The 26548-nt window shown below is 32.6% G+C and overlaps 1 protein-coding gene and 2 pseudogenes across 1 annotated transcript; all 3 read left to right on the top strand.

Annotated features, from left to right (window-relative positions):
• Nucleotides 1-6580: 6580 nt before the first annotated feature.
• On the top strand, nucleotides 6581-12286 carry LOC132184701 (patatin-like protein 2). Its single transcript, XM_088518059.1, has 6 exons — nucleotides 6581-6718; nucleotides 6822-7193; nucleotides 7333-7494; nucleotides 7590-7892; nucleotides 8012-8187; nucleotides 12205-12286. Exons 1-6 carry the CDS (start codon nucleotides 6581-6583, stop codon nucleotides 12284-12286), a joined length of 1233 nt encoding a protein of 410 aa, XP_088374185.1.
• A 579-nt stretch (nucleotides 12287-12865) lies between these two features.
• Nucleotides 12866-13653, top strand: LOC148584302 (cysteine-rich receptor-like protein kinase 19 pseudogene; annotated as a pseudogene).
• Nucleotides 13654-16335: 2682 nt separating this feature from the next.
• On the top strand, nucleotides 16336-19040 carry LOC132185589 (class V chitinase-like; annotated as a pseudogene).
• The last annotated feature ends 7508 nt before the right edge of the window (nucleotides 19041-26548 follow it).

Raw genomic sequence — 26548 nt, 5'->3', positions numbered from 1 at the left:
CTTCAGCATATTTCATCTTATATAAAAAATTTAAGAGGCCTTCCTAATTTTATATTGAGAAAGTGAGTAGCTAGCCAACATAGATAAAGTGAATGAATTATAAAGATACTTATAGGTATTAAGTTGATCTCATATTTATTTTTTATTATGGGAAACTGAGTTTTATAAGCGAAGAGTTTCAATTATAACTTGATTAGTTAATAATTTGAAGTGATAGCGTAAATATAACTAGCTAGTTAACATTTTTTCTAAGGCCGTGGGGCATTGGAGTATTATAGCATGACGTGACCTAGAAGAGGACGTAAAAAACAAGGGTGAAGTAAAATAGAACGCCAGCGTGCAACGCATGCCAAACAATTTTTTTTTTTTTTATTAAAATATTAATTTTTTTTTTTTTTTTTTTGCCTGGCGTGCTCGTTGGGTGAATCACGACCCAAAAAACAAATAGTATGTAAAATTAATTTATCTAAAGTTGGTGCGAATAAAGTTTGATTAGTTTTATAATTTTCTTGTCAGGGCGCTGCATTCCAAATTTTTATTAATTTAAGCACAATAGGGACAGCCTTGGCGGACCCGTGAAGTAGCCTTGTGTTTACTGTTTAGCATGGTAGAATAAAATATATTGGGCTGATCGAGCTAAGGGTGAAGATTAGCCATGATATGATTGAGATTATGGGTGCGTTTGAGGCTGCGTTTTTTAAAAAATAATTAACAATTTTAAACCAAATAGCAACTTTAAGATGTTTGGGATTGCAATTTTAAAATTGAAAAAAATTTTGCGATTTTCATAAGCTGATTAAAGGGTGCTTATTTGAAAAAGTGCGAATTTAAAACAAAATCACGATTTTTATTAAAAAGATATTTGGCACAATAGTTACATTTTTTAGAACGAGAATGAAAAAAATACTAAGAATATCCACTTAAAATATATTAAAACCCTTATTTTCTCTTTTTTTTTTCTTCATCCTCTCTGTCTTGTTCATCCTTATTGGTAATTTGATTATGAAACCGTAATTATATGCTAATGTTATCCAAATACTCAATTGATAAAAAAAAAATACTTTTAAGTATGTTTTACCAAACGCCTATGTGATTTTAAAAAGTAGCGGTTTTAAAAACGCAATTTTTAAAATCGCACTTATTAAAATCGCACTCCCAAACGGGCCTTATGTATGCTAATGAAATTTGAACACATTTCAATGTAAACGTACGTGGTGTGATAGCAACAATTAATTAATAAAATTCACAAGTAGACCTTATGGAAATTTCTTAAATCCATAAGCTAAATTCGAGATATCAGTGCACTAAAAAGTTGAAATCGGCAGGCAAGAGAAATTTAGTTGATGAATATTTTAAAATTATTTTCCTTTTGCAAATTGGAGGCCAATTTACAAGTTCCACAAAACTTGAATCTATTCATATTATATTATATAAAGGTAACTTCACTTTATATCCTTAAATTAATTATCACGCAATTTGATAAGCTTTCAAAACTTAAAAACCTCTCACTTTAAACTCATGAATTTTCAATTATAGTCAATTTGAACCACTCCGCCAGATTTTAAATATTAAAAGTAAGACAATGACGTTTATACTTCTGACTTTTTTTATAAAATTTCAAATTTATCCTTAATTTCAAATTAAAAATTAAAAGTATATTATTCAAAAGGTGACCCACGGTTGGGCCACCTTGTGACCCTTTTTTATTTTATTTTTTTTATTCCATTTTTTTTAATAAAAGAAAATTGAAGTGTAATTTTATCTTTTTAAAAGTTTTAACGGCAAAAATTGACAGAAGGGATAAATTGATTGCAATTAAAAGTTTAGGGATTCAAAATGAGAGGTTTTGAAATTCAGGAGCTTATCAAATCACATGAAAATTCAAAAATTTTAAATGAAATTACCTCTATTATATAAGATTCTCATAGCTTTATTTATTTTTATTTTATTTTTTTATTCAAAGCGGGGAAAGGGGAAAGGGAATAAGATTCTCATAGGTTGCTGCCAAACAGTACTCCACGCCCGAGAAAAACCTTTTAGATAAGAACGAATATTGAAAAAAATATTTCCCTGAAAGCGAAAACCAAACAGAAACAACGTGTATATATATATTTTTAATTGCATGAATATTATTATATCTTCACCTCATGCATACAATTTTGGAGGAAATTTTTTTCAACATATTCCAATAAGTGACAAATGTCATTCAACATTTTTAAATTTTTAAGAAATTAATGTTTAGATTCCTAGATTAGTGGATTGACAATAAATTATTGTTAAAATATTAAAAAAATATATGAGAGATAACACTTGGCACTTATTAGATGAGGTTGAAGAAAATTTTTTCCAAACTAGTTTGAGGGAAATTTCTGTCGTTAATTAATATTAAAACTAAATAGATGATCAGTTTACTCCACGTTTTACCGAATTATATATATATATTTTCATGAAATACTTATCTCATGGACGAACCAGCTTTAAATTTGGGGGACCTAGGGAAAAAAAAAATTTGAGAAGGGACCAAAAATAATTTTTTTTTTGCCTTATAATTTTTTTTTTTTTCTCTTATAATTTGGGGGACCATGCCCCTGCCAGTACCCCCAGTTCCGTCTCTGACTTATCTATATATATTTTGACAATCATTGTCAAAAAATATATATATATTGTCAGTAACTTAAGGACGAGAACGATCGATGTGTTATATATTAACCCGTTAATCGAGCATTTTTTTATAGAATAGATTGAGATTATTCTATTTTCACCTTTATCATGCATGCTTTCCGTGTTAATTTGAAGCTTACTTGGCATTACATTTATATATACGTTGAGTTTAGCCAAAGAGAGGCCCAGCTTCTCTAGGTTACACGGCACAAAGAAAATACTTAGAATTAATTAAACGAAATTAAACGAAAGACAAGGAATAAACACCCAACAAAATTTTGGTCTATGACCTAGGATAAAGCCCTAAGGTTGTATTAAACTCTATTCTCTAAATTTTGTTTACAATATAATATACTCATATTTATAGGAGAATCATGTTAGAAACAAATAGATTTCTACTCTAACTAGATGATAAGTCTTTAACTATAGCTAAACTTCAACTGTAACTCAGGATAATCTCCAAGTGTAAGTGTGACTCAGTGGTATTATGTCAGTCAATAATAGTCTTCCATTGTGACTATTATTCTTAAATTCCATGGTATACTATCACGAGGTGTGATACAGCCACAACTTAAACTCAACTTTGGCCAAACTTCTAGACTAAATTTCTCTTTCTCTCTCTAGTTTAAGGCTCTCTCTCTCATCCACATGCAATTTTTTATTTTTATTTTTTTACACTTAAGAGAAAAGTTGGGTTAAAGTTGGGTTTAAGTTGTGCCTTTATCATTTTCCTACTATCACAAAATTATACAACCACACATTTAGATTGAATTATCATTTGGTTTTGCAAAATGTTATATAAAGATCTAAAAGATCAATACTTAATTCAGCTTTTTTCTTTTTTAACATGAAATTGATAAGGCTAGGGATGGTTGCCTTGGGGGAAGAGATGTGACCGAGGTAGTTGCTAGGAGTAATGCTACAAGTTTTTCTTGTGTCTCTCAAAGAATGATGTGGCTCTTAAAATTACTATTGAACTTACAATTGATCATTATTGAATTTTGATCAAATGGTTATTTTAAAAGCCATCTCATTTTTAGAGTGATACAACTGCAATGGCGGAGTTAGAAATATACTATTGTAGGGGGCCAATTTAAAAATATAATAAATGCAATTTAAAATAAAAAATTAAATATTTTTTATCTACAACCGTTAGGTTTTTACCACTAGAGTTTTAGAATGACATTATTTAACAACCCTTTAAGATTTGAAGTTTTGTCATTAAAATCCGATGGTTTATTACTTTTTGAAATGTTAACTTCTTTTATTATGGATAAATAGTTTTTAATTTTGACATTGTGATTTAAGAACCTAAATTTTTAAATTACAATTACATATCATTAGCGGCAACCTCTAAATTGCTGCTAATGAGATAAATAGCAGCGGCTCTATATGGCTGCTAATGACAGAAGAATAGCGGCAACTCTAGGTCACCGGTAATGATGGAGAAATAGCGGCAATTTAGAGTTTCCGCTAATGATAGAGGAATAGCGGCAACTTAGAGTTGCCGCTAATCCATGTGGCCGCTATTGACGGTCTTTTTTTTTTTTTTTTTTTTTAATTTTCTTATATCATTAATGGCGACATTGAGTCGCCGCTAATGACATACAATTAGCGGCGACTCGGTGGTTGCCGCTAATGATATACCAATAGCGGCGACCATTGAACCATTTTGAACTTTTTTTTTTTTTGGCAAAAAAAAAATTATTAGCGGCAACCTAGAGTGGCCGCTAATGAGTTGTCATTAGCGGCCACCTTGAAAGTCGCCGGTATTTGGCATTATCGTCGGCTTCCTACCAACCACCAAATAGCAGTCGCATGTCGTCGGTATTTGTAAATAGCGGCAACTTTTTGCTCATTAGCGACGACTGTGGGTCGCCGCTAATGATCATAATTTTTGTAGTGATAAGAAACAACTATTGATAAACAACAAATAAACAATCATAGAGTAGAAACACACACATGTACACATTTAATTTTGAAATTGTAATTTAAGAACCTAAATTTTTAAATTAAAATTATATAAGAAACAACCATTGATAAACAACAAATAAACAATCATAGGGTAGAAACACACACACACAACCATTGATAAACAACAAATAAACAATCATAGAGTTAAAAAACACACACACACACACACAAGTAATCATGAAATAAATTATATACATCGGAAGTGTTTACTTTTTTGCTTTGATTATGAACACTATCCAACTTTTTTTTTTTTTAAACATATATTTCGAAATTTTCTACAACCTAATTTTATATGAATCCTATAATATTATCTAAGTGGCAAATAGTGCTCGATAGGTGATGCAACCAAAATAATATATGAGTTTGCCTTATTTACATCCTAGAGAAAAGAAGTTTGCTACCAATAATTCAATAAAAAACTTTAGAGTGATAAAAAAAAAAAAAAAAAGACTTTTAAGCCAATGGTCTTTTAAAAGTGTTTTTTTTTTTAAATGACAAATGTGTAGAGGCTATTTTCAAACCTTAATTATTAAAATAAAAATAAAAATGAAAAGGTTGTGATGGCCACAGCCCCCACGGGCTCTTATGTGGCTCCGCCACTAGATACAAGAGTGACATAAGAAGAACTTTTAAAATTACTCAGGGTACTAGTTACTAATGACTTTGTGTTTAAGTTAACCAATAATTTATTGTGGTCTTTGCAATTAATTTCACACTCAATTATCAAATTTGACCAATAATAAAAAACTCTATGTTTTTCATCTTCATTTTTTACTTTAATATTTAAGAAATAAAACATATAGACAATATATAATAAATAATAAGTACTGTGGTCCAAATGCCACATCTGATTTCATGTGCATGGTTTAATTAAATACAAATTGAAGGTGTTTGATACTTTATTCACGTGAAGGCATAATTATAATAGAATTAATCCAATTGGTCATAAGAGCATCTATGATGGGAAGAATAAAAAATTAGTCTATAAACAAAGAGGATCTATAGTATAGCAAAAATTAGCTAGACATAGGTTCAAACAATTTCTCTAGCTAAGACCATCTCCATCCAAATAAAGAGGAGCTATTCAACTCTTTATTTTTTTTTTTAAATATTCTTTTTATTATTTTTTCCTACTTTAAAGGAAAGAAAAATAATAATAAAAAAAGTTTACGAAGTACTCCTACCGTCAGTAGCAAATTTTAGTAATAGTTTTATTTTAAAGTGCATGTAGAATATCTCTACTGGAAGAGAAAATACTCTTTGTGAGCTTAAACAAACACGGTTGGAGGTACCTAAAGTTATTTATGTAGGTTATAATAAATTATTTTATCAGTAAACCCAATTTTATAAATTTTTAAGTTAAAAATAAAATTTAAACTTGGGTACCGGTTGCATGTGGCATAAGCCAAAAAACAAAGAAAATGACATTGGCCGACCAACTGCCCAAGGATTCCCAAAATCAATAGCTAAATCCGCGCCTAGGTAAGTGAAGATACAAAAATTTAAAACCTGACATTTAGCCTTAATATGCAAATCATGTTTGTCGTGTTCAACATGTTGAAATTTATTGATGATAAATTATAAGTTGAAAATAGACTTAATAGTCGATAGAGAAGACATTTCGTAAATACCTGATTTATTGCAAGTGTGTTGCACGTTGGGATTAATTAATTCATACGTCCCAATCAAAATGAATACGCATGGTTCCTTAGTTATAGTAAAAGTTGGTCAATTAACTTTGAAGCATCTTTTTTTGATTGGAGCGTGATCCATATGAGAAGGCTGCAGGAACTTGGAAAGTGAGGTAGAAAGATGACTCTATAAATTCCCCCAAGGTTTTATCACAGAGGCATCCAGATCACTAAGTTAAAGTTCTCCATCTCTCTAGCTCTCACACACACAACACACTTAGCTAGCTGCACCCTCAGTAGTCCCTAGCTAGCTCATGGAAGCAACACTACTACATGCACCCCTCAAGCCTCCAAGTTATGGAAACCTGGTCACCATTCTCAGTATTGATGGAGGTGGAATCAGAGGGCTTATCCCAGGAACTATCCTTTGTTTCCTTGAGTCTGAGCTCCAGGTACAATCAATTAATATAAATTAAGTAAGATTTAATTATTCAAGTAGTAGTAGAGCTTAATTAATTACTATTTTATATATATATATATATATGATGGATGCAGAAGCTGGATGGTGAAGATGCAAGAATCGCGGATTATTTTGACGTGATTGCAGGAACAAGCACGGGTGGTCTTGTGACGGCCATGCTAACAAGCCCCAATGAGAAGAATAGACCTCTGTATGCTGCCAAGGATATTAAAGACTTTTACCTAAATCACAGTCCTAAAATATTTCCACAATACAGTTTTCTGTTGTATAAATATGCTACGAAGATTATCAAAGCTGTTTACGGACCAAAATACGATGGGAAATATCTACATCGCCTTGTGAAAGAAAGACTTGGAAGCACAAGATTGAACCAGACATTGACAAATGTTGTTATCCCAACGTTTGACATCAAGCGACTCCAGCCAACCATCTTCTCCAGTTTCGAGGTTCAAACTTCTTCTCCCAAACTTAGATGACGTAAAACGATGTCGATCAACTATATATAATTCTAATCATAAATTCATAATTATATATGGAGCTGAACGTCGAATATATATATATATATTGGTGTTTCTGTGCATGTAGGTGAAGAAAAACCCAAGCTTAAATGCGTTGCTTTCAGACGTGTGCATTGCCACATCAGCAGCACCCACTTATCTTCCAGCTCATTACTTTGAAACCAAAGATCCAGCAGGGAATGTGAGAGAGTTTCACCTTATAGACGGGGGCATCGCTGCAAATAATCCAGTCAGTATAAATAAATCAAATTAATAATTAATTTCATATATATATATATATATACCCAAACAAATTTTTAACTTTAATTTGTACGACTTACTTAGGCTTTAGTTGCCATTGGCGAAGTAACAAAGGAGGTGACCAGAAAAAGCCCTCACTTCCATCCTATAAAACCGATGGATTATGAACGATTTCTGGTGATTTCAATCGGAACAGGGTCTGCCAAAGTTGAAGAGAAATACAACGCGCACGAGGCAGCCAAGTGGGGCCTGTTAAATTGGTTAACCAGTAATGGGTCCACCCCAATAGTTGACGTTTTTTCTCAGGCAAGTGCGGATATGGTGGATTTCCACCTTTCTAATGTTTTTAAAGCTCTTCAATGTGAGAGAAGCTACCTCCGAATTCAGGTATATATATATATCATCCATGATCCATGCCCATCTTTTGAGATTGATCAAATTAAAGCTTTTGATCGACCGTTCGATATTTCTTCTTTATAACGATCGATCTCGACCGATGGATGCAGGATGACAATTTAAGTGGGGAAGTATCCTCCGTAGATATAGCCACAAAGAAGAATTTGGACAATCTTGTTGAAGTTGGTGATGAATTGCTTAAGAAACGAGTTTCTAAGGTCAATTTGGACACTGGCCTGGACGTCAATTATGGTGATAATGAGACAAATAAAGAGGCTCTCACAAGGTAGGGTTTATTAATTTCTACTATCAACTTAATTAATTAATTATGGTATAATTAATTAATGATCAAAATTAACCTAATTATTAATTTGTTGCAGGTTTGCGGGGCTACTCTCTAAAGAGAAGCGGCTTCGCCATGCTAATAAGTCTGCTGCAAGTTCCAATGGGCTGTAGCTCAATATATATATGGCATTTCTTTTCATATAATGTAATCCCTTGGGTGAAAATTAAGATATATATCTTTCCTTTCAAATAAAGTAAAAGATTAGGGACATTTTTCCGAATTACTTTTACAACTTGTAAGGGGTTTTATGTAAAACCCAAGGATTACCGAATAAAAGGCATTGTACAATTTTCTTCCGCATGTTTCAACTTTTAGATTGAACGACGAGGCCAGCATCATACAATTTTCTTCACCATATTTCATCTCTTATAAAATTTAATTAGGAGGCCTTCTCAATTTTACATTGAAAAGATGCGTAGTCAACGTGGAGCTTTATAGTCTCTGATGTAAGGACTTTATGTTCTTTATATTTTTTCAATGAATGAATATGAAAGATTCCTTAAAAAAAAAAAAAAAAAAAATAGAGTGTGTCGATTACAAGGCACTCATGGGTAGCGAAAACACCTTAAGGTGGCCCCCCCCCAAAAAAAAAAAAAAAAAATTTGCACCCCCCCTTAAAATTCTAATTTTGCCCCTACTCTTAGGTGCTAATTAAATCTCATATCGGTTTCTTATTAGGTCTAACTAGACTTTATAAGCAATTATAAAGAGTTCTAATTATAACTTAACTAGTAATTTGAAGTAATAGTACAAATGCAACTAACACTTTTTCTAAAGTCATCTAGCATTGAAGCACATCATGACTGACGTAGCGGAAGACTAAGGTAACTAATCAAAGAGCAACGTCTTTAATTCTGCAAGAAGAAGCGTCTTTGTCTCGACGTCTTCTACCCAAAAACATAAAACCGTTTTCTAGATAAAACCGCCTTCTACCAAAAAAGATAAAAACAAGCTCGCAGGCTAAAAGAAATATAAAACTCCGTAGTAGAGTATTTGAGAGAAAATTCTCTGATTTAATAATAATTCAATTAGTCGAGTTTTACATAATAAGCAAGCCTATTTATAGAAGAGAAATACTTGTAGAGAAAGTAAATCTACTTCTAGTAGAGAAAGTAAATCTAATCCTAATAGGAAAGTAAATATAATCCTAGTAAGGAAAAGTAAACATAATCCTAATAAGAAAGGCAATTAATTAAAGCAAATATAACCCTATTAAGGAAATGAATAAAATCCTAATAAAATAAAAATAAATCATAATATAAAATTGATAATCAGTGAGAATCGTGACAATCTTTCTTTTTGTATTTTCATTGTTTGAGAACGGATAAAATTTTGGTCAAGCAGCACCGCGCCAATATTATGTTTGATATTTTCCTTATTTTCGTTTTTACCAAAAATATAGGTAAAATATGGTCCTACATCAATGACGTAGCCCGAATAAGGACATCAAAAATAAATGGCATACCAAAATATTTAATTAACCTCAAATTGGCGCGAATAAAGACTAATTTAGTAATTTTCTTGTCAGGCCTAGGGTTGCATTCCAAATTTTTATTTAAGCACAATAAGGACAACCTAGCCGGCCGGACTAACCGTGAACTAGCCTTGTGTTTAGCATGGGTAGAATAAAAGATATTGGGGTGGGCTAATGGTACATGATTGTCCATGATGATATGAGATTATGTGTGATAAGGAATTTTGAAAAAATTTCAATGTAAACTTGGTGTGATAGCTATAAAGAATAAAATCCGGTGCACTACAAAGTTGAAATCGGCCGGCCGGCAAGAGAAATTTAGTTGCAATTAATTGGAGGCCAATTTACAAGTTCCACAGATTCTCATAGCTTGCCAGCTGCCAAATATTCCACACCCGAGAAAACCCTTTTTTAGATAAGAAGGAATGAAAAAAAAAATTCCTAAAAGCGAAAACCAAATAGAAACAAGTAGATAAAGTAAACGTGTATATTTTTATTGCATGCATATTATATTAATTAATATTAAAACCAAATAGATCAGTTTACTCCACCGAATTAAATATAGGATATTTTTTCTTCATGAAATACTACTTATCTATGTATATTTTGACAGTGATATATATTGTCAGAAACCTTAATTAAGGACGAGAACGATCGATGTATTATATATTAACCCAATCGAGCATTTTTCTAGAATAGAAATTATTCCATTTTCACGTTTATCATTTGCTTTTCGTGTTTGAAGCTTACTTGGCATTATTTTTACGTTGAGTTTAGCAAAAGATCGAGGGGCACCAGCATCTCCAGGTTAATTTATATTACACGACACAAATAAAATAATTAGAATTAATTAGACGAAATAATTAAACCGAAGAAGGAGCATATCACTTAATTACCAAAAAAAAAATTAAAAGACAAGGAAGAAATAAACACCCAACAAAATTTTCCCTCTTAATTTTGACAGATAATTCTGATTGAGAGTCTTTAATTAGTCCATAAACAAAGAGGATATATAGTATGCATATATTGTTAAAGTATTGATTAAGTGATTAAATTTACCTCTTCCTATAAGCTTAAGCTTTTGGGATGAATGGTAATTTAATATGGTATCAGAGCCAAAGGTCATGAGATCGAATCTTGACTCTATCAAATCACCCCCATTAAAATTAAATATTCCACGTGTTGGGCTCCACCTATTAAAAGGAATTTGAGCCCACACGTGAGGGGAAGTGTTAAAGTATTGATTAAATGATTAAATTTACCTCTTCCTATAAGCTTAAGCTTTTAAGATAATTAGTGATTTAGCATGCATAGGTTAAAAAGATTTCTTTAAGAAGCTTAAACAAACACCTACGTACGGTTGGAGGTACCTAAAGTTATTTTTTAAGGTTATGATAAACTATTTTATCAGTAAACCCAATTTTATAATTTTTTAAGTTAAAAATAAAATTTAAACTTGGGGACAATTATGGTGACATGTCCATAAACAAAAATAAAACAAAACAAAACAAAACAAAGTAAAATGAAATTGGCCGCCCAAGGATTCCCCAAGTCAATAGCTACATTCGCCCCTGCGTAAGTGATGATCCAAAAATTTAAAATATGACATCTACCACATATGCAAATCATGTTTGTCGTGTTCAACATGTTGAAATTTATTGATGATAAATTTCGTTGAAAATAACCTTAATATTGTCGATCGCTACAATAGAATGAATATATCATATTTAAATGTTAGAAAATAATGTGAAAATAACATGCGAGTACTATTGCATGATAGAGAAGACATTTTCTAAATACTTAATTGATTTAATATTGCAAGTGCGTTGCACGTTGGGACCAATTCACACGTCCCAATCATTATGAATATACTGCTTCCTTAGTTTTAAGCTTCTTTTTTTTTTTTTTTTAATAACCCTTCTTTGGGAGCGTGATCCATGAGAAGGCTTCAGAAACAAGCCCCATTTAACCGGTCCTGCTTTTCTCAGCCGACCAGGTGAGCTTCTTCATTACTAGTATATGGTTTTTAAGTCAAATTACAACCAAATGAACTAAGCTCCAACTTAAATGCATTGCTCAATTCAGGTAGAATCCACCGGTCTCTAGCAACTTTTATGGCGTCACTCCGGCAACTCTTTCGGCACAAGCAGCTTTTTCGGCGAATTCATTTTTCTTTCCCTTTTCTTTTACCCAAACTCAAGTTTACACATTGAGTTTGAGGGGGATGTTAAGAAGATTATGTGAGGGTTATTTACTTCCTTAAGTATTATTAGTCTACTGAGTTTACCTTTCCTTAGTTTATAGGTTACTTGTCTCTCTATAAATAGAGGCATCTATATTCATTATCATAATCAATATCAATACAATGTAATCCATTGTGTGCTTCCGCTCTCCCTATTATTCTTCCGCTCATCTTTATCTCTCCATTATCCTAACAGGTGTTAATAATTAATGATCAAAACCTAATTAATTTGTTGCTGCAGGTTTGCGAGACTACTCTCTGAAGAGAAGCGGCTTCGCCATGCTAGGTCTCCCCACGTACAAGCTGCTACAAATTCCAAATAATGCAAGCTCAATGGCATTTCTTCCTTGTATAAAAATGGAACTGATCTGATGAGATCGATCCTGGAATATTCCACTGAATTAATAAGCGTGTGATTCTTCAATAAAAGAAACGGTATTATATTAGTATTGTTTTTAATATGATTATCACCATCTGGGTGAAAAAGTGATGAATTGTAGCTAGAAACTATATATATGTTGCAAAAGCACATTGTTAAAAAGAAATAAGAAATAACAACTTAGAATATTTCTACATTCTAATATTACTTGATGTCTATTAATTGTTCTCACTTTTGAGCTTCTGCAATGTGGGAAAGGCACGTACAATTTATATATATATATATATATATATATATATATATAAATTCATTGTAATTTAAGAATAATTTTTGAATTTCATAAAGTTCACATGGGTATAATGATCATTTCACTTTTTAACTATCAAATTTAACCCCAAAGCTTAACGGGAGGGGTGAGGTTGATATAGACCCTATGAGACGGTATCTATTGAATTGGAGAAAACGCATTGACATCATTGAAGGGATCACTCAGGGGCTTCTATATCTTCAAGAATACTCGAGAATGACAATTATTCACCGAGATTTGAAAGCTAGCAACATTTTATTAGATGACGAGATGAAACCCAAGATCCCAGACTTTGGTATGGCTAGAATTTCCAAGAAAGATGATCAGGATGCAAATACGGGTCGGATTGTTGGAACATAGTAACTACTTTTCCTAAAAAGCTTTATAACCTAAGCTTTCTTGTCAGTTACATAATTAATTTTGATGTTAAAAAATCTAATGTAGCAGTTATGTTCCTCCCGAGTATGTTAGAAAAGGAGTGTACTCCACCAAATCTGATGTTTATAGCTTTGGAGTTCTACTTCTACAAATCATTAGTGGCAAGAGGACCGCTCGTTATTATGGTTTGGATGAGAACCTAAACATCCTAGAATATGCTAGTGACTTTAGTAAACATTGCTAAGACAACCGTAGATCAAAATTTTACACTTGTTTTCTGTTTTCCAAGTATTTGATGCTTAATGTTTTATAATTTCTGGCATATGAGCTGTGAAAAGAAGGCAAAGGCATGCAATTTATGGATTCTACTCTGGATGACACTTTCATCATGCAAATTAATTACATGTATGCAAATAGCTCTTTTATGCGTTCAGGAAGATGCTAATGACAGGCCATCTATGTTAGAAGTTTCTTCAATGCTAAAAAATGAAACTGTGGCTCTAACAACTCCAAAAAAGTCAACTTTTTCAAGGCAAACAGATGAAGAGGAGAAAAATAAATACAGATTGCAGTCAGAAATTTGTTCTAATAATGATGCAACAATCTCCAAACTAGTTGCACGATGAGCTTGGAGGAGGTGTGAAACTTATATAGTTATTTTAAAAAAAAAAAAAATCCCATTTTTCCATTTTTTATTTTTCTTAGACATGGTCTATATGGTCATTAACAATCACTCTATTATCATCATTGTTGCTAAACTCGTATTTTCATAATCCACAGCTGACTTTGACATTGAGGGGAATCCTAATAGTCTACATTGTGTAAAGTCATTATGAATTTGTCGAGCAATACAAAATGGTCATGGACAATTTAAGTCCATGCACTATATATATATTCAAATCGCCATGACCTTTTCGTGAGTGTGACTAGGTTTGTCCTCATCCTACCAAATCTGTACCTTCCCAGTTTCTGTTTGGTTTGAAATCTGTGGGTGGAGTGCTACAGTAGTAATTCACTAATAAGTTTTGCTATTAAATCATGAACATGCATATCTATGGAAATTCGTAGGAACTATATATGCATAGAGTAATAATGTTCAAAATTATATTTTTATTATATCATTATCTTATTCAGCTGATGAAACAGTTGCAATTGGCCTTAATTAAGTAAAAAATATCTTAAAAAAAAAAAGGGTAAAGTCCACATACCCCCCTCAAACTATCATCCAATTGACAATGTCCCCCCCAAACTTTCAATTATGACAATGTCCCCCCCAAATTACCAAAACATTGTCAATGTCCCCCCAAGACTAGCCATAGGACAAAAATGCCCCTATAGATTTCTCAATAAGACAAAAATACCCCTATAAAGTCAAAAAAAAAATTGATTTTTTAAAAAACGAAAAATTTTAACTGAAAGATAATATTTAAAAAAAAAAACAATTTTTTTTAAACAAAGTTTTTTAATTTTTTTTTAAACGGAAATTTTTATTCTTAAAAAAAAAACTAATTTTTTTATTTAGTTTTAAAAAACAAAAAATTTCATTTTATTAAACGAAAATTTTATTTTTTTAAACGTAAATTTTTATTTAAATAAAATTATAAAACAAAAATAAAAATAAAAATAAATACGAAAATTTTCAATTTTTATAAAAAAAAAATCGAAATTTTTTTAATTTTTTTCTTATAAAATTGATTTAAAAAAAAAAAAAAAATTGGCCGTTGTTTGGATTTTTTTTTCTTTTCTTTTTTGTTAGTTTTAGGTTTTTTCTAGAAGTTTTAGTTTTTTTTTTTTCTTTTCTTTTTTTAATTCTACTAAGGGTAATTTCGTCATTGGGGAGAACATTGACAATTTTTGGTAGTTTGGGGGGGGACATTGTCACAATTGAAAGTTTGGGGGGGATATTGTCAATTAAGTGGTAGTTTGAGGGGGTTATGTGGACTTTCCCAAAAAAAAAATTAAAGGCCAATTGACACAACCATATCAACAAAATAAGATAGTAGTTAAAAATGTGTTTTTCAATAATATTCATATATATAGAGCAACGAAACCAAATTTTTTATTGAAAAAGGGTCGATGCATGAATGAAATTCATTCGTGTAATATATATATATATCAACGAAAGTAGGGCAGGTGAAAATAAGTCCAACAAATGATACCTTATTTGATTCATACTTTATCATGTATCTTTCTCTTTGCTGAAGAAATTATTTTGCTCACCAAAAAGACAAAATGGACATCGTCCTTACGACTCCTGACGTTAATATCATTGTCCATAGTCTTAATGACGTATACCTATTTGCAATTCAGTCTTTCAGCAAAACCTCCTTTCAATGTTCCCAATAAGAACAACTTTTTTCGATGGAAAATATTTTAGGTTATTATTAAAACATTGAACTCTGTTTTGGGCCATGTTCCCAAAAGATGACTACGCATACACACCGGCCAATTAATGTACCTCTCCTCTCTTCGACTGTCTCAGACAGTGGCGGATACACGTGGGGGCGACCCAGGGGCGGTCGCCCCCGGTAAAAAAAAAAATTTAAAAAAATTTTAAAGTAAAAATTTGAAGAAATTTGAATGGTGCCCCTGGTAAAAATAAAAAGAAAAAAAGAAAAGCTCTCTAGTCTCCAACCCGCCCAGCAAAATCCAAAAATGTACCCCCTACAAATTTTTTAATATCTCTACTAGACTAGAGAGGACTGGCTGGACTGCAATGTCCAAAAAATATTTAATAAATAAAAATAAAAATAAAATATAAGTTTTTTCCTGCTTTCCGCTCAACACGCAATCACCATTTTGTCAACCAAAATTCACAAGTACTAACTCCTTTTTGTGGTCTGTATGTTTTCAAGAAATTTTTCAAGATAACTAATTCACTCAAAGGTACTCATTTTTCTTAGATACTTTTAGTCATTTAATTGTGCTTAATTTATTTCGAAAGTAGTTTAAATTATTATGTGTTTGTGATGTCGTTAAATGAAGATTTTTAATAGTTACTTTGATTTTCGTTTTTTTCTTTGTAGGGTAATTTGATGAGTTTGATTTGCTTCGTGATACATATATTGTAATATAATTTATCTTTTGATTGTATTTATCATATTATAATAAAAATATAATACATAAAGAGAAAAAAAAAAAAAAATTTTATTATGTTTTATTATTTTCTTGCGCCCCTGGTAACTTCAATTCCTAAATCCGCCACTGGTCTCAGAAGATCCTTCCAAAATCAATCCACCTCCTGATCTCCACCACTTTCATGGCAAGCTGTTACTTTCTTCAGAATTGAAGTATAGCTTTGCTCCATGATGTATTCCAAAATTGTCCTCATTCTTCTTTCCCATATCTTTCTTTCTTTACTCTTGAACTCTTCATCTGCACAAACTTGGATCAAAGCGGGTTACTGGTTCTCCGGCAGCGAGTTCCCCGTTTCAGACATAAACTTAGCCCTCTTTAGTCACCTTATTTATGCTTTTGCTGGTCTAAACTCTTCGTCCTACGAGCTCTCTACCTCATCCTCCGATAGCCATACTTCTCCACCTTCACTAACACTATTAAACAAAAGAACCCATCAATCACCACCCTCCTTTCCATTGGGGGTGGAAGCGCAGACTACGCAGTCCTTTCATTGATGGTCAGCAGGGCTTTCTATAGAAAATCTTTCATCGACTCTTCAATGAAGATAGCAAAGGTTTATGGCTTCCAAGGCCTAGACCTTTGTTGGGTTTCAGCAAACACAAGCTCCGACATGACCAATATGGGGTTACTCTTTAAGGAGCGGCGAGCCACAGCGAATTCTGAGGCAAAAAACTCTATCCAGACAGAATTGATCTTGACTGCGGCTGTTCAATACTCACCAGATGTGGATAGCGCTTCTTTTCCGGTGGACTCCATAAGGGATAACTCGAATTGGGTTCATGTCATGGCTTATGACTACTATATGCCTCAGTGGTCAAACTTTACAGGTGCTCTTGCAGCCTTAGTTGATCCATCAAGCGAGGCTAGCACGGATTATGGCGTTGGTGCATGGATTGGTTGGGGCTTGCCTGCTGGAAAGTTGGTCTTGGGCTTGCCTTTCTATGGCTATGCGTGGACGTTGAAGAATCCCAACGACAATGCTATTGGTGCACCGGCTACTGGTCCAGCCATTACACCTGAAGGAGACATGAGCTATAAGGAAATCAAGGCTTACATTAAGAGATATGGGGCTAATGTAAGATACAATGCTATATATGTAGTGAAATTCTTCACAGTTGGATCGGCCTGGGTCGGCTTTGATGATGTTGAGGTGGTCAAAATTAAGGTTTCTTCTGCCAAGCAAAAGAAACTACTGGGCTACTTTGTGTGGCAAGTCTCTTATGATGACAATTGGGAGCTTTCTCTAGCGGGTAAGAAATGCAGCAGTCTTGATAATCTATTTGATGTTAAAATAATACTTTTAGAATGCTTATCTAATTGCCCACGTAGTTAAAGAATTTGAATATGTCAATATAACTTGAATGATCATCTTAGGCCAAACAAAAACGAAAGTACATCCCATTTTATTTAACCCAGGAATAAAGATTTCAATGTTAGGCCAATGTCAAGTTTTCGCTAATGCTTGTCAAGATTTCAATGGCCTTTCCTGTTCAATTATACATATAATCTTTTTCTTTCTTTTTTTCACTGTTTGGGTTTTGATTGACAATAATCAGATTTCAGTCAAATGATGTACTTTATTGAAGGAAGCGTCCACATGAACGGATCGGGATACCCTACAATTGGGACCCCTGTTATTACCCTGCCCTTCATCTATGAGAGGGGGCCGGGGCTCTTGGGTGTGGGAATTAGAGGGGATCCCCATGCCTACATGAGCTTATTGTCTTTTGTTTTTATGTTTCTCCTGACTTGGCTGGACTTAGAAACTGACTTTTCATGTAGTCATTGGGTTGTCTTAGAAAGAGATAAGACATGACATATATGACAATATTGATATTTATAGAAGATTATCTCATTTCCTTAATAAACTAAACTATATGAACATCCAATTATTTCAGCAATCCAAAGTATTAGAAGTCTGACAGTGACATTGTTTTAAGATCTTTTCTAACATATTCGTCTCTCATAAATTCAATCATGAGATGCATTATCAGCTCAAGAGGAAGGAAATAATGGACAACACAAGGGGCATTTATTAGTGATCGTTTTGGCTACAACTACTACTGTTATTCTTCTACTGGGCCTTGTAATCTGTTGCTTAAGGGGGAGAATGCTCAATTTAAACGGTAAAAATTTCTATAATTGGAAGTTAGGATCATTTACTATTTTAACCCCCATGATTGAGGAACTAACACTTATGGGCATCTTCTCATTATTATTATTTTTTTCTGTTAATATAGGAATGGTTGTTCCATCTAAAGAATCAGAGTCCAAAATTAATCATATTGCAGCTGCAGGAGATTTTAATGGAAATGTTCCTGATGTGCAAGTCTTTATTTTAGCTGACATTAAGGCAGCTACAGAGACTTTCATTTGAAAATAAACTTGGAGAGGGAGGTTATGGTCCCGTTTACAAGGTAAACTTCTGTTAGACTACATATATTGTGGCATTGCCTCATCATCATTACAAGTGCTTCAAGTTTTAGACTAAATAAATTGGCAGAAACATACCTCTATCTATAAACCACTCCTATGCTACCTTTTGGCAGCAGGAGCAGAAAATTTCTAGCTGTATCTCAATGATGGAAAGATACCAACTAATCATGGGTGTCTATTTATTTATCAGGGTGTATTACCAAATGGACAAGAAATAGCAGTGAAAAAGCTTTCTAAAACATCAACTCAAGGGTTTGAGGAGTTTAAGAATGAGGTTATACTTACTACAAAACTGCAACATGTAAATCTTGTGTGACTTTTGGGATTTTGCATTGAGAGGGATGAACAAATGCTGATCTATGAGTACATGCCAAACAAAAGCTTGGACTTCTACCTCTTTGGTCTGGTATCTTTCCTGCAACTCAATTACAGTAAATGAAAGAATGTTAAATGCAATAACATAAGAGCGCTTGCATCTTATTCACAGAAGGCTGCAAGCCAATAATTACTGATGTTGACACTTGTGCCAAACACTCTTTAAGCTTAAACAAAACAAAGTTTGATACACCAAAGTGAAAATTTTTGAACAATGGGAGAGTGTCTGCAAAAAGCGCGAAAGTATAAGGGAGGTAAGTGAAGTTTCCCCTTAACTATATGAAAGCTTTCATTTTTTATGACTCATGTGCGGGATGCATGCGTCGACAATGTAGCTAGCTAGCCCCTTAAAAGAATGCAGATCGAAGTGATATAATTTTTAAATTTTTTTCTCTAAAAGTTGGTTATTAAATGATGTGTTACTGTCATATGAGATTTATTATTTTATGAAATATGTCACTAACTCATGAAATTGTGACACATAATTTGAAAACCAACTTTTAATGAAATTTTTTGAAAGATATAGCATTTCTAAAAAAAAAGATAATGGTTTAGATAGAAATTTAAATTTCCTTGAAAAACCAATTTGTAAAAAGTTTCTATCGGGCTTGGGTTTAATTACGTACCTACTACTAATTGGATGGAAGGAAGCTTCGTACAGATCAAATGGTCAAAAAGGATATAGAGGAAAATTATAGATTAAAAGAAAGATAACAGTAATTAACCGATCGAGCTAAGATCGAAGATCGTGTTTTTTTGAAGAAATTTCAAATGGGCATTTGTTTTAGCAGCATTAGGTTCCATTTTTCTTCTTTCCGAAAGTTTTATGCCACAACTCCAAGTTAGAAAGCACGGCCTCCGAATCAGCCAAATGATATTTTGTTGGATCTCTTCATCCCATGACTGTTGAAGTTAATGGTAGATAAAGACAACATCATGTGTGGTTGGTGTCCGAGAAAATGAACATGGTAGTTGTAGTAGATTAATTGTGAAAAGGAATTTAATTTAAAATATTTTTTGGGGTTGCCCATCGTGTGCTCCTTCAATCATATTGGATAGATTGTCGTCGGTAGCTTCCTTGTTGTTTGATTAATTTTATATATATATATATATATATATATATATATATATATATATAGGATCATTTATTTAATTGATTTAGACACTGCATGTTCTAGGAATTAATTAAATTCAATAATACACATTACAATTAATTTGAATGTAGAAAAGTTACTCGGTATATTTTGGAGATTTCTTTCATTAGTGTGACATAAGTCCCATACCCATTGGGCTCATTTCAGTCATCATCCATGTATTTAAGAATCAAAACCTCTTAAGCAGACATACATTATCATACAGTTGAAGGAGGAAGACGTTTGAACATATTTAGTAATGAAGCATTGTAAATTAATGCTATGGACTTTCGTTGTATTGTTCACACAATTAGAGTCCATATCATTTACAATATGAGTGCTACTCTTTGATTATTCCATCTCATGGTCCATATCATTTACAAGGCATCATGATCAAAAGCCTCACACGTCATGCACACACTATATGGTATTGACAAATTAAAGGAAGGGTCTGTCAGCCATGCATACATTTATCTGCTTGCCTATACAATCAATTATTTTGAAATCTCTCTGAGTTTGAAGTCTAAATCCCCCATCTTATTTGTACTTTCCAATTGTAATAGATCGGGGAACTATTATTCTAATTGCACTTTCACCTTTAAATTAATTTTCGATAAGTGGTATGGTTTAGAGGTCCTTTCCAACAACCATGCCACCAGACAAAAGGCATTAACAATAATTAATTTGGTCAAAACCCCATTAAGAAGGTAACTGAAATAACGATTACCAAATCATGACTAGCATTGCCCAAATGGACCACACATATTTGGACCAACTATTTTTGCTTTCGGGATACTATTTCTTAGCACTCAAGAAAAGAGATATAGAAAAGAAAAAAAGATTTTAGAAGAAAAATCGAGTGTATATAGAGAAATGCTAAAAATCACATTTTTACTCGATAATTATTGCACATTAATACTGATGTGTAGTCCCAACCAACCCTTGGAAAAATGTGGTTTTTTGCATTATTCGTGTATAAGTAATATTATTTAGTAAACTGCTATACGACTACAATACATATTAATGATGTGGCAGTGAAAATCTACAGCCATATTATCAAGTTATATAGCAGTCTACGGAATATCATTAGTATTAAAGGATAATGTGGTTTAATTTGTTTTTGGGATAATCATTTATTAATTAAATTTTTTTTTTTTTTTTGGGAATTCCTCTGCATGCACGGCAGTGCCCTCACGCCGTGCAGAGAAATGTGTTTCTCTGCACATTTCTCTCTCTTCTTTTCTGCAGAGAAATGGTGCAGATCTGCACCATGGCCACTCCCTCTCTTCTTTTCTCAATCTTCTCTCTCTCTTCTTTTCTCCAGCTCTCCCTTTTCTCCCTTTTCTCACTCTCTCCCTCTTCTTTTCGATCTCCATTTTCAAAAACTCAAACCGAAAAAATCTTCAAAAAATTATAACCAACCATCAAAAAATCAAAAAATCAATCTGAAAAAACATAAACCCAAAAAATCTTCTTATCTTCTCTTCTACTTCTTCTTCTCTTTTTTTTTTTCTTTTTTTTTTCTTCTTCTGCTTCTCTTCGATCTCCTTTTCTTTTTCTTCTTATCTTCTCATTTTCTTTTTCTTCTTTGATCTGCTGCATGCTTCTCAATTTTTTCTCTTCACAGATCTGTTTTTCTTCTTATCTTCTCATTTTCTTTTTCTTCTTTGATCTGCTGCATGCTTCTCAATTTTTTCTCTTCACAGATCTGTTTTTCTTCTTCCTCTAGAGGTGCCGTGCAAGGAGATTGAGACAGGAGAGAGAATGTGTGGGGAAAATAAATGAAGAGGTAATTAAAGAATAAGAAAGAGGGAAAGAAAAAGAGGGAAAAAAAGTTCAAAATCCTGCCCATTTTTTGAAATTGGGAGTGCCACTTAAGGTGATTTCCTGACATACTAGGTGTCGCATGTCAGGAATCCACTCAGAAAAAAAAATAATGATCTATATATATATGAGAAATGTTAAAGGCCCAACTTTTTTGCCTAACAAAAGTCCAACTTTTACCCTTTATTTTTTTTCTAAAAAAAACAAAATGAAAAATGGAAAAAATGTCTGAAGCAACCCTATCTATTTTTTGCCTTTCTTTTATTTAGTATTTTTTAAAAAATGAAAAATACTATTTTTCATTTTTAAAAAAATACTAAATAAAAAAAAGGCCAAAAATAGATAGGGTTGCTTCAGACATTTTTTCCATTTTTCATTTTGGTTTTTTTAGAAAAAAAATAAAAGGTAAAAGTTGAACTTTTGTTGGGCAAAAAAGTTGGGCCTTTAGCATTTCTCATATATATAATTTTCTGACGTGCCATGTGTCGCACGTCATATAATTTTCTAACGTGCCATGTGTCGCACGTCATAAATTTCAGACGTGCTACACATGGCGCGTCAGGAAAAGTCTCGAAAAAAAAATGTATAGACTTTTCCTTACGCGCCATGTGTAGCACGTCTGAAATTTATGACGTGCGACACATGGCACGTCAGAAAATTATATATATAGTGTTTTGGCGTGGTATTTCACCACGTCAGAATTCTCTGACGTGGGAATGTGCCATGTCAGAATTTTCTGACGTGTCTGTTGTAACACGTCAGAAAATTTTGACGTGCCACTATTCACGCGTCAGAAAATTATTTTCTGACGTTTTAAAATTCAAACATTAGAAAATTTCTGACGTGGCAACAAAATATGTACTGTAGCCACGTTAGAAAATGCTATTTTTTTTGTAGTGTGTGTTTGACCCACCGGGGGTCACAAGTGACCCCTGGTGGGCCACTTTTTTATATATATTTTTATTATTTTTTAATATATAATAATAATTTTTTATTTATAAATAAGGGTAAATTTGGAATTTTAAAATTTTTTGGGGGTATAAAGGTCTTTTACTAAATCTACCGTTTGATTTAACTGCAAAAGCTAACGGTAGGAGGGTATTTGGAATGAAACGAAAGTTTGATACACCAAAGTGAGAGTTTTTGAACAATAGGGGAATGTCTGCAAAAAGCGCGAAAATATAGGGGAGGTAAGTGAAGTTTCCCCTTAACTATATGAAAGCTTTCATTTCTTATGACTCATGTGCGGGATGCATGCGTCGTGACAATGTAGCTAGCTAGCCCCTTAAAAGAATAAAGATCGAAGTGATATAATTTTTAAATTTTTTTCTCTAAAAGTTGGTTATTAAATGATGTGTTACTGCCATATGAGATTTATTATTTTATGAAATGTGTCACTAACTCATGAAATTGTGACACATAATTTGAAAACCAACTTTTAATGAAATTTTTTGAAACATATAGCATTTCTAAAAAAAAAAAGATAATGGTATAGATAGAAATTTAAATTTCCTTGAAAAACCAATTTGTAAAAAGTTTCTATCGGGCTTGGGTTTAATTACGTACCTACTACTAATTGGATGGAAGGAAGCTTCGTACAGATCAAATGGTCAAAAAGGATATAGAGGAAAATTATAGATTAAAAGAAAGATAACAGTAATTAACCGATCGAGCTAAGATCGAAGATCGTGTTCTTTTTGAAGAAATTTCAAATGGGCATTTGTTTTAGCAGCATTTGGTTCCATTTTTCTTCTTTCCGAATGTTTTATGCCACAACTCCAAGTTAGAAAGCACGGCCTCCGAATCAGCCAAATGATATTTTGTTGGATCTCTTCATCCCATGACTGTTGAAGTTAATGGTAGATAAAGACAACATCATGTGTGGTTGGTGTCCGAGAAAATGAACATGGTAGTTGTAGTAGATTAATTGTGAAAAGGAATTTAATTTAAAATATTTTTGGGGTTGCCCATCGTGTGCTCCTTCAATCATATTGGATAGATTGTCGTCGGTAGCTTCCTTGTTGTTTGATTAATTTTTTATATATATAGGATCATTTATTTAATCGATTTAGACACTGCATGTTCTAGGAATTAATTAAATTCAATAATACACATTACAATTAATTTGAATGTAGAAAAGTTACTCGGTATATTTTGGAGATTTCTTTCATTAGTGTGACATAAGTCCCATACCCATTGGGCTCATTTCAGTCATCATCCATGTATTTAAGAATCAAAACCTCTTAAGCAGACATACATTATCATACAGTTGAAGGAGGAAGACGTTTGAACATATTTAGTAATGAAGCATTGTAAATTAATGCTATGGACTTTCGTTGTATTGTTCACACAATTAGAGTCCATATCATTTACAATATGAGTGCTACTCTTTGATTATTCCATCTCATGGTCCATATCATTTACAAGGCATCATGATCAAAAGCCTCACACGTCATGCACACTCTATATGGTATTGACAAATTAAAAGAAGGGTCTGTCAGCCATGCATACATTTATCTGCTTGCCTATACAATCAATTATTTTGAAATCTCTCTGAGTTTGAGGTCTAAATCCCCCATCTTATATGTACTTTCCAATTGTAATAGATCGGGGAACTATTATTCTAATTGCACTTTCACCTTTAAATTACAAATCATTTCAACTCAAACGTACAAGCTACTAATTAATTATTTCGAGTTACTTCTTTTGTTAGATTTATCCGTTAGTTTGAATGAAAAATGTTACACGTGACTAGCAAGTGCGTCTGATTCATTTTTACATGACTAATTGCCTCTATTTTATATGTTAATAAACAGTTTTAGTAATAGCGGTAAAAGCACCACAATTTTTTTTTTTTTTTAAAAAAAGATTCAAAGGGGTTATTGCTGTTAACAAAACAGAGTGGACGACTCTATGGTCACCCACATCTGTTTAAAGGGGTTGTCGTACAACCCCGGCCCGTCTAACATAATTGAGGGGGCGGCTAGGTGACTTACTTTTGCGTTAGCTTCTTTTCTTCTCTTTTTAATCTTCAGATTCTCCATCACTAAAATAGTTCGCTTTCATACAAAAGACGGGCATAATAATAAAACAAAAATGGCTTAGGCGCATGCATATGCTAGCCACACGTGACGTTGCCCATCTAAACTAACGGCCAGATCTGACACGAGTTAACTTGAAATATTTGTTGTTTGTATGTTTGAGTTTTTGTGAGTTGTGTGTAGTTTGTGGAGACAAAGTGTAATTTGGTGAATGAAGTGCTTTTATCAAAAGGCTAGATGAATTTGAAGCAAGTGATAATTGCAAAAAAAAAAAAAAAGTGTTGTGATAGATGTATGCTGTCATTTTTGTTCAATTTAATACACTTCAAATTGGACCTCTACGTTATTAATATTCCTCCACCATACTGTGGGCTGATGATCAAATGGAGTATTTCCTATATATGATTTGGTCTATATTAGAAGGAATCTCTGCAATTTCTAAAAGAAAATTAAATCCTCACAATGATTCTCAAATTTTTATTAATAAATGATAATATGAATTTCTTTTCTTCTTCTTTTGAGTGAGATGCAACCATGCCAACTAAGATAAGCTTATTCCAACTATTAAAGGAATGATTAAGTGATTAAATTTACCTCTTTCTATTAGTTTAGGCTAGCTTTTAATACAAATGGTAATTTAGCATGATATCAGAGCTAAAGGTCTTGAATTCAACCAACATAATATAGGAGGTAACGAGACATTGTGGACCCAACAAGGAGCTCTATTATATGAGAAGTGTTTGGTTTTCAGTTTTATCCATCTCTTATCCATATTCGTATAAAAGATAAGACAAATCCACATTTAATTCCATAAATTTAAATATCATATGAAAACGTTCATACATATAAGTGCTTGAGTTGTTAATGCTGCGGAATAATGTTCAACTGCATATATATTTGGACTAATTCAATCATCCATATGCATTTAATAATGAAAAGCTGTAACAATCAAAAGCTTGACCGAAAATATACTACTAGCTATCATATGCAATTGAAGGGTTTCGACATGTCATATCTTTAGTAATGAAGCGATGCAAATGTTATAGACTTTTGTTGTATTGTCCACACAACAGTCGATATCATTAATTTACAATATGAAAGATATATACTCGTTGATTATTCCATCTCATGCAAGCTATGCCTATAATTTGTCGTTTCAAACACAGGAGAGCCCATTTCATTTATTGTGCATGCATCATCATCAAATGCCTCTTGCACAGTGATGCACACGTCCTGGAATTGCCAAAGGATTAATACAATACTCTTTATTGACATCTACTCTATGATAGTTTGAAGTTCAAATATTCCACCATCTTATACGTGATTTAATTGCATTCGTAACATTATATTATCATCTAAAAAACTAACTCCAAAGAGGGGAAAAAAATAATAAGGCTATAATGATTTTAAAACGTGAAATTTCAAAACTTGCGATTTAAGAAATAATGATTTTAAAATGTTATTTTTAAAAACACGATTAAGCGTTCGGTAAAATTATGATTTGACATTTTAAATCGCATTATAGCCTTTAAAACAATGCATTTTTAAAACCGCATCCCTGGCCTTAACCGCAA

The sequence above is a fragment of the Corylus avellana genome, chromosome 7, assembly GCF_965113065.1.
Source record: "Corylus avellana chromosome 7, dhCorAvel1.hap1.2, whole genome shotgun sequence".
NCBI classification, from domain to species: domain Eukaryota; kingdom Viridiplantae; phylum Streptophyta; class Magnoliopsida; order Fagales; family Betulaceae; genus Corylus; species Corylus avellana.
This window is presented reverse-complemented; position numbering and strand designations above follow the sequence as displayed.

What these genes read in the sequence shown, in the direction of transcription:
- LOC132184701 (XM_088518059.1), top strand. Translation starts at nt 6,581, where the DNA reads ATGGAAGCAACACTACTACATGCACCCCTCAAGCCTCCAAGTTATGGA. An exon ending in GAAGCTACCTCCGAATTCAG is followed by an intron (nt 7,893 to 8,011) that starts GTATATATATAT and finishes CGATGGATGCAG; the next exon opens with GATGACAATTTAAGTGGGGA. An exon ending in AATAAAGAGGCTCTCACAAG is followed by an intron (nt 8,188 to 12,204) that starts GTAGGGTTTATT and finishes TTGTTGCTGCAG; the next exon opens with GTTTGCGAGACTACTCTCTG.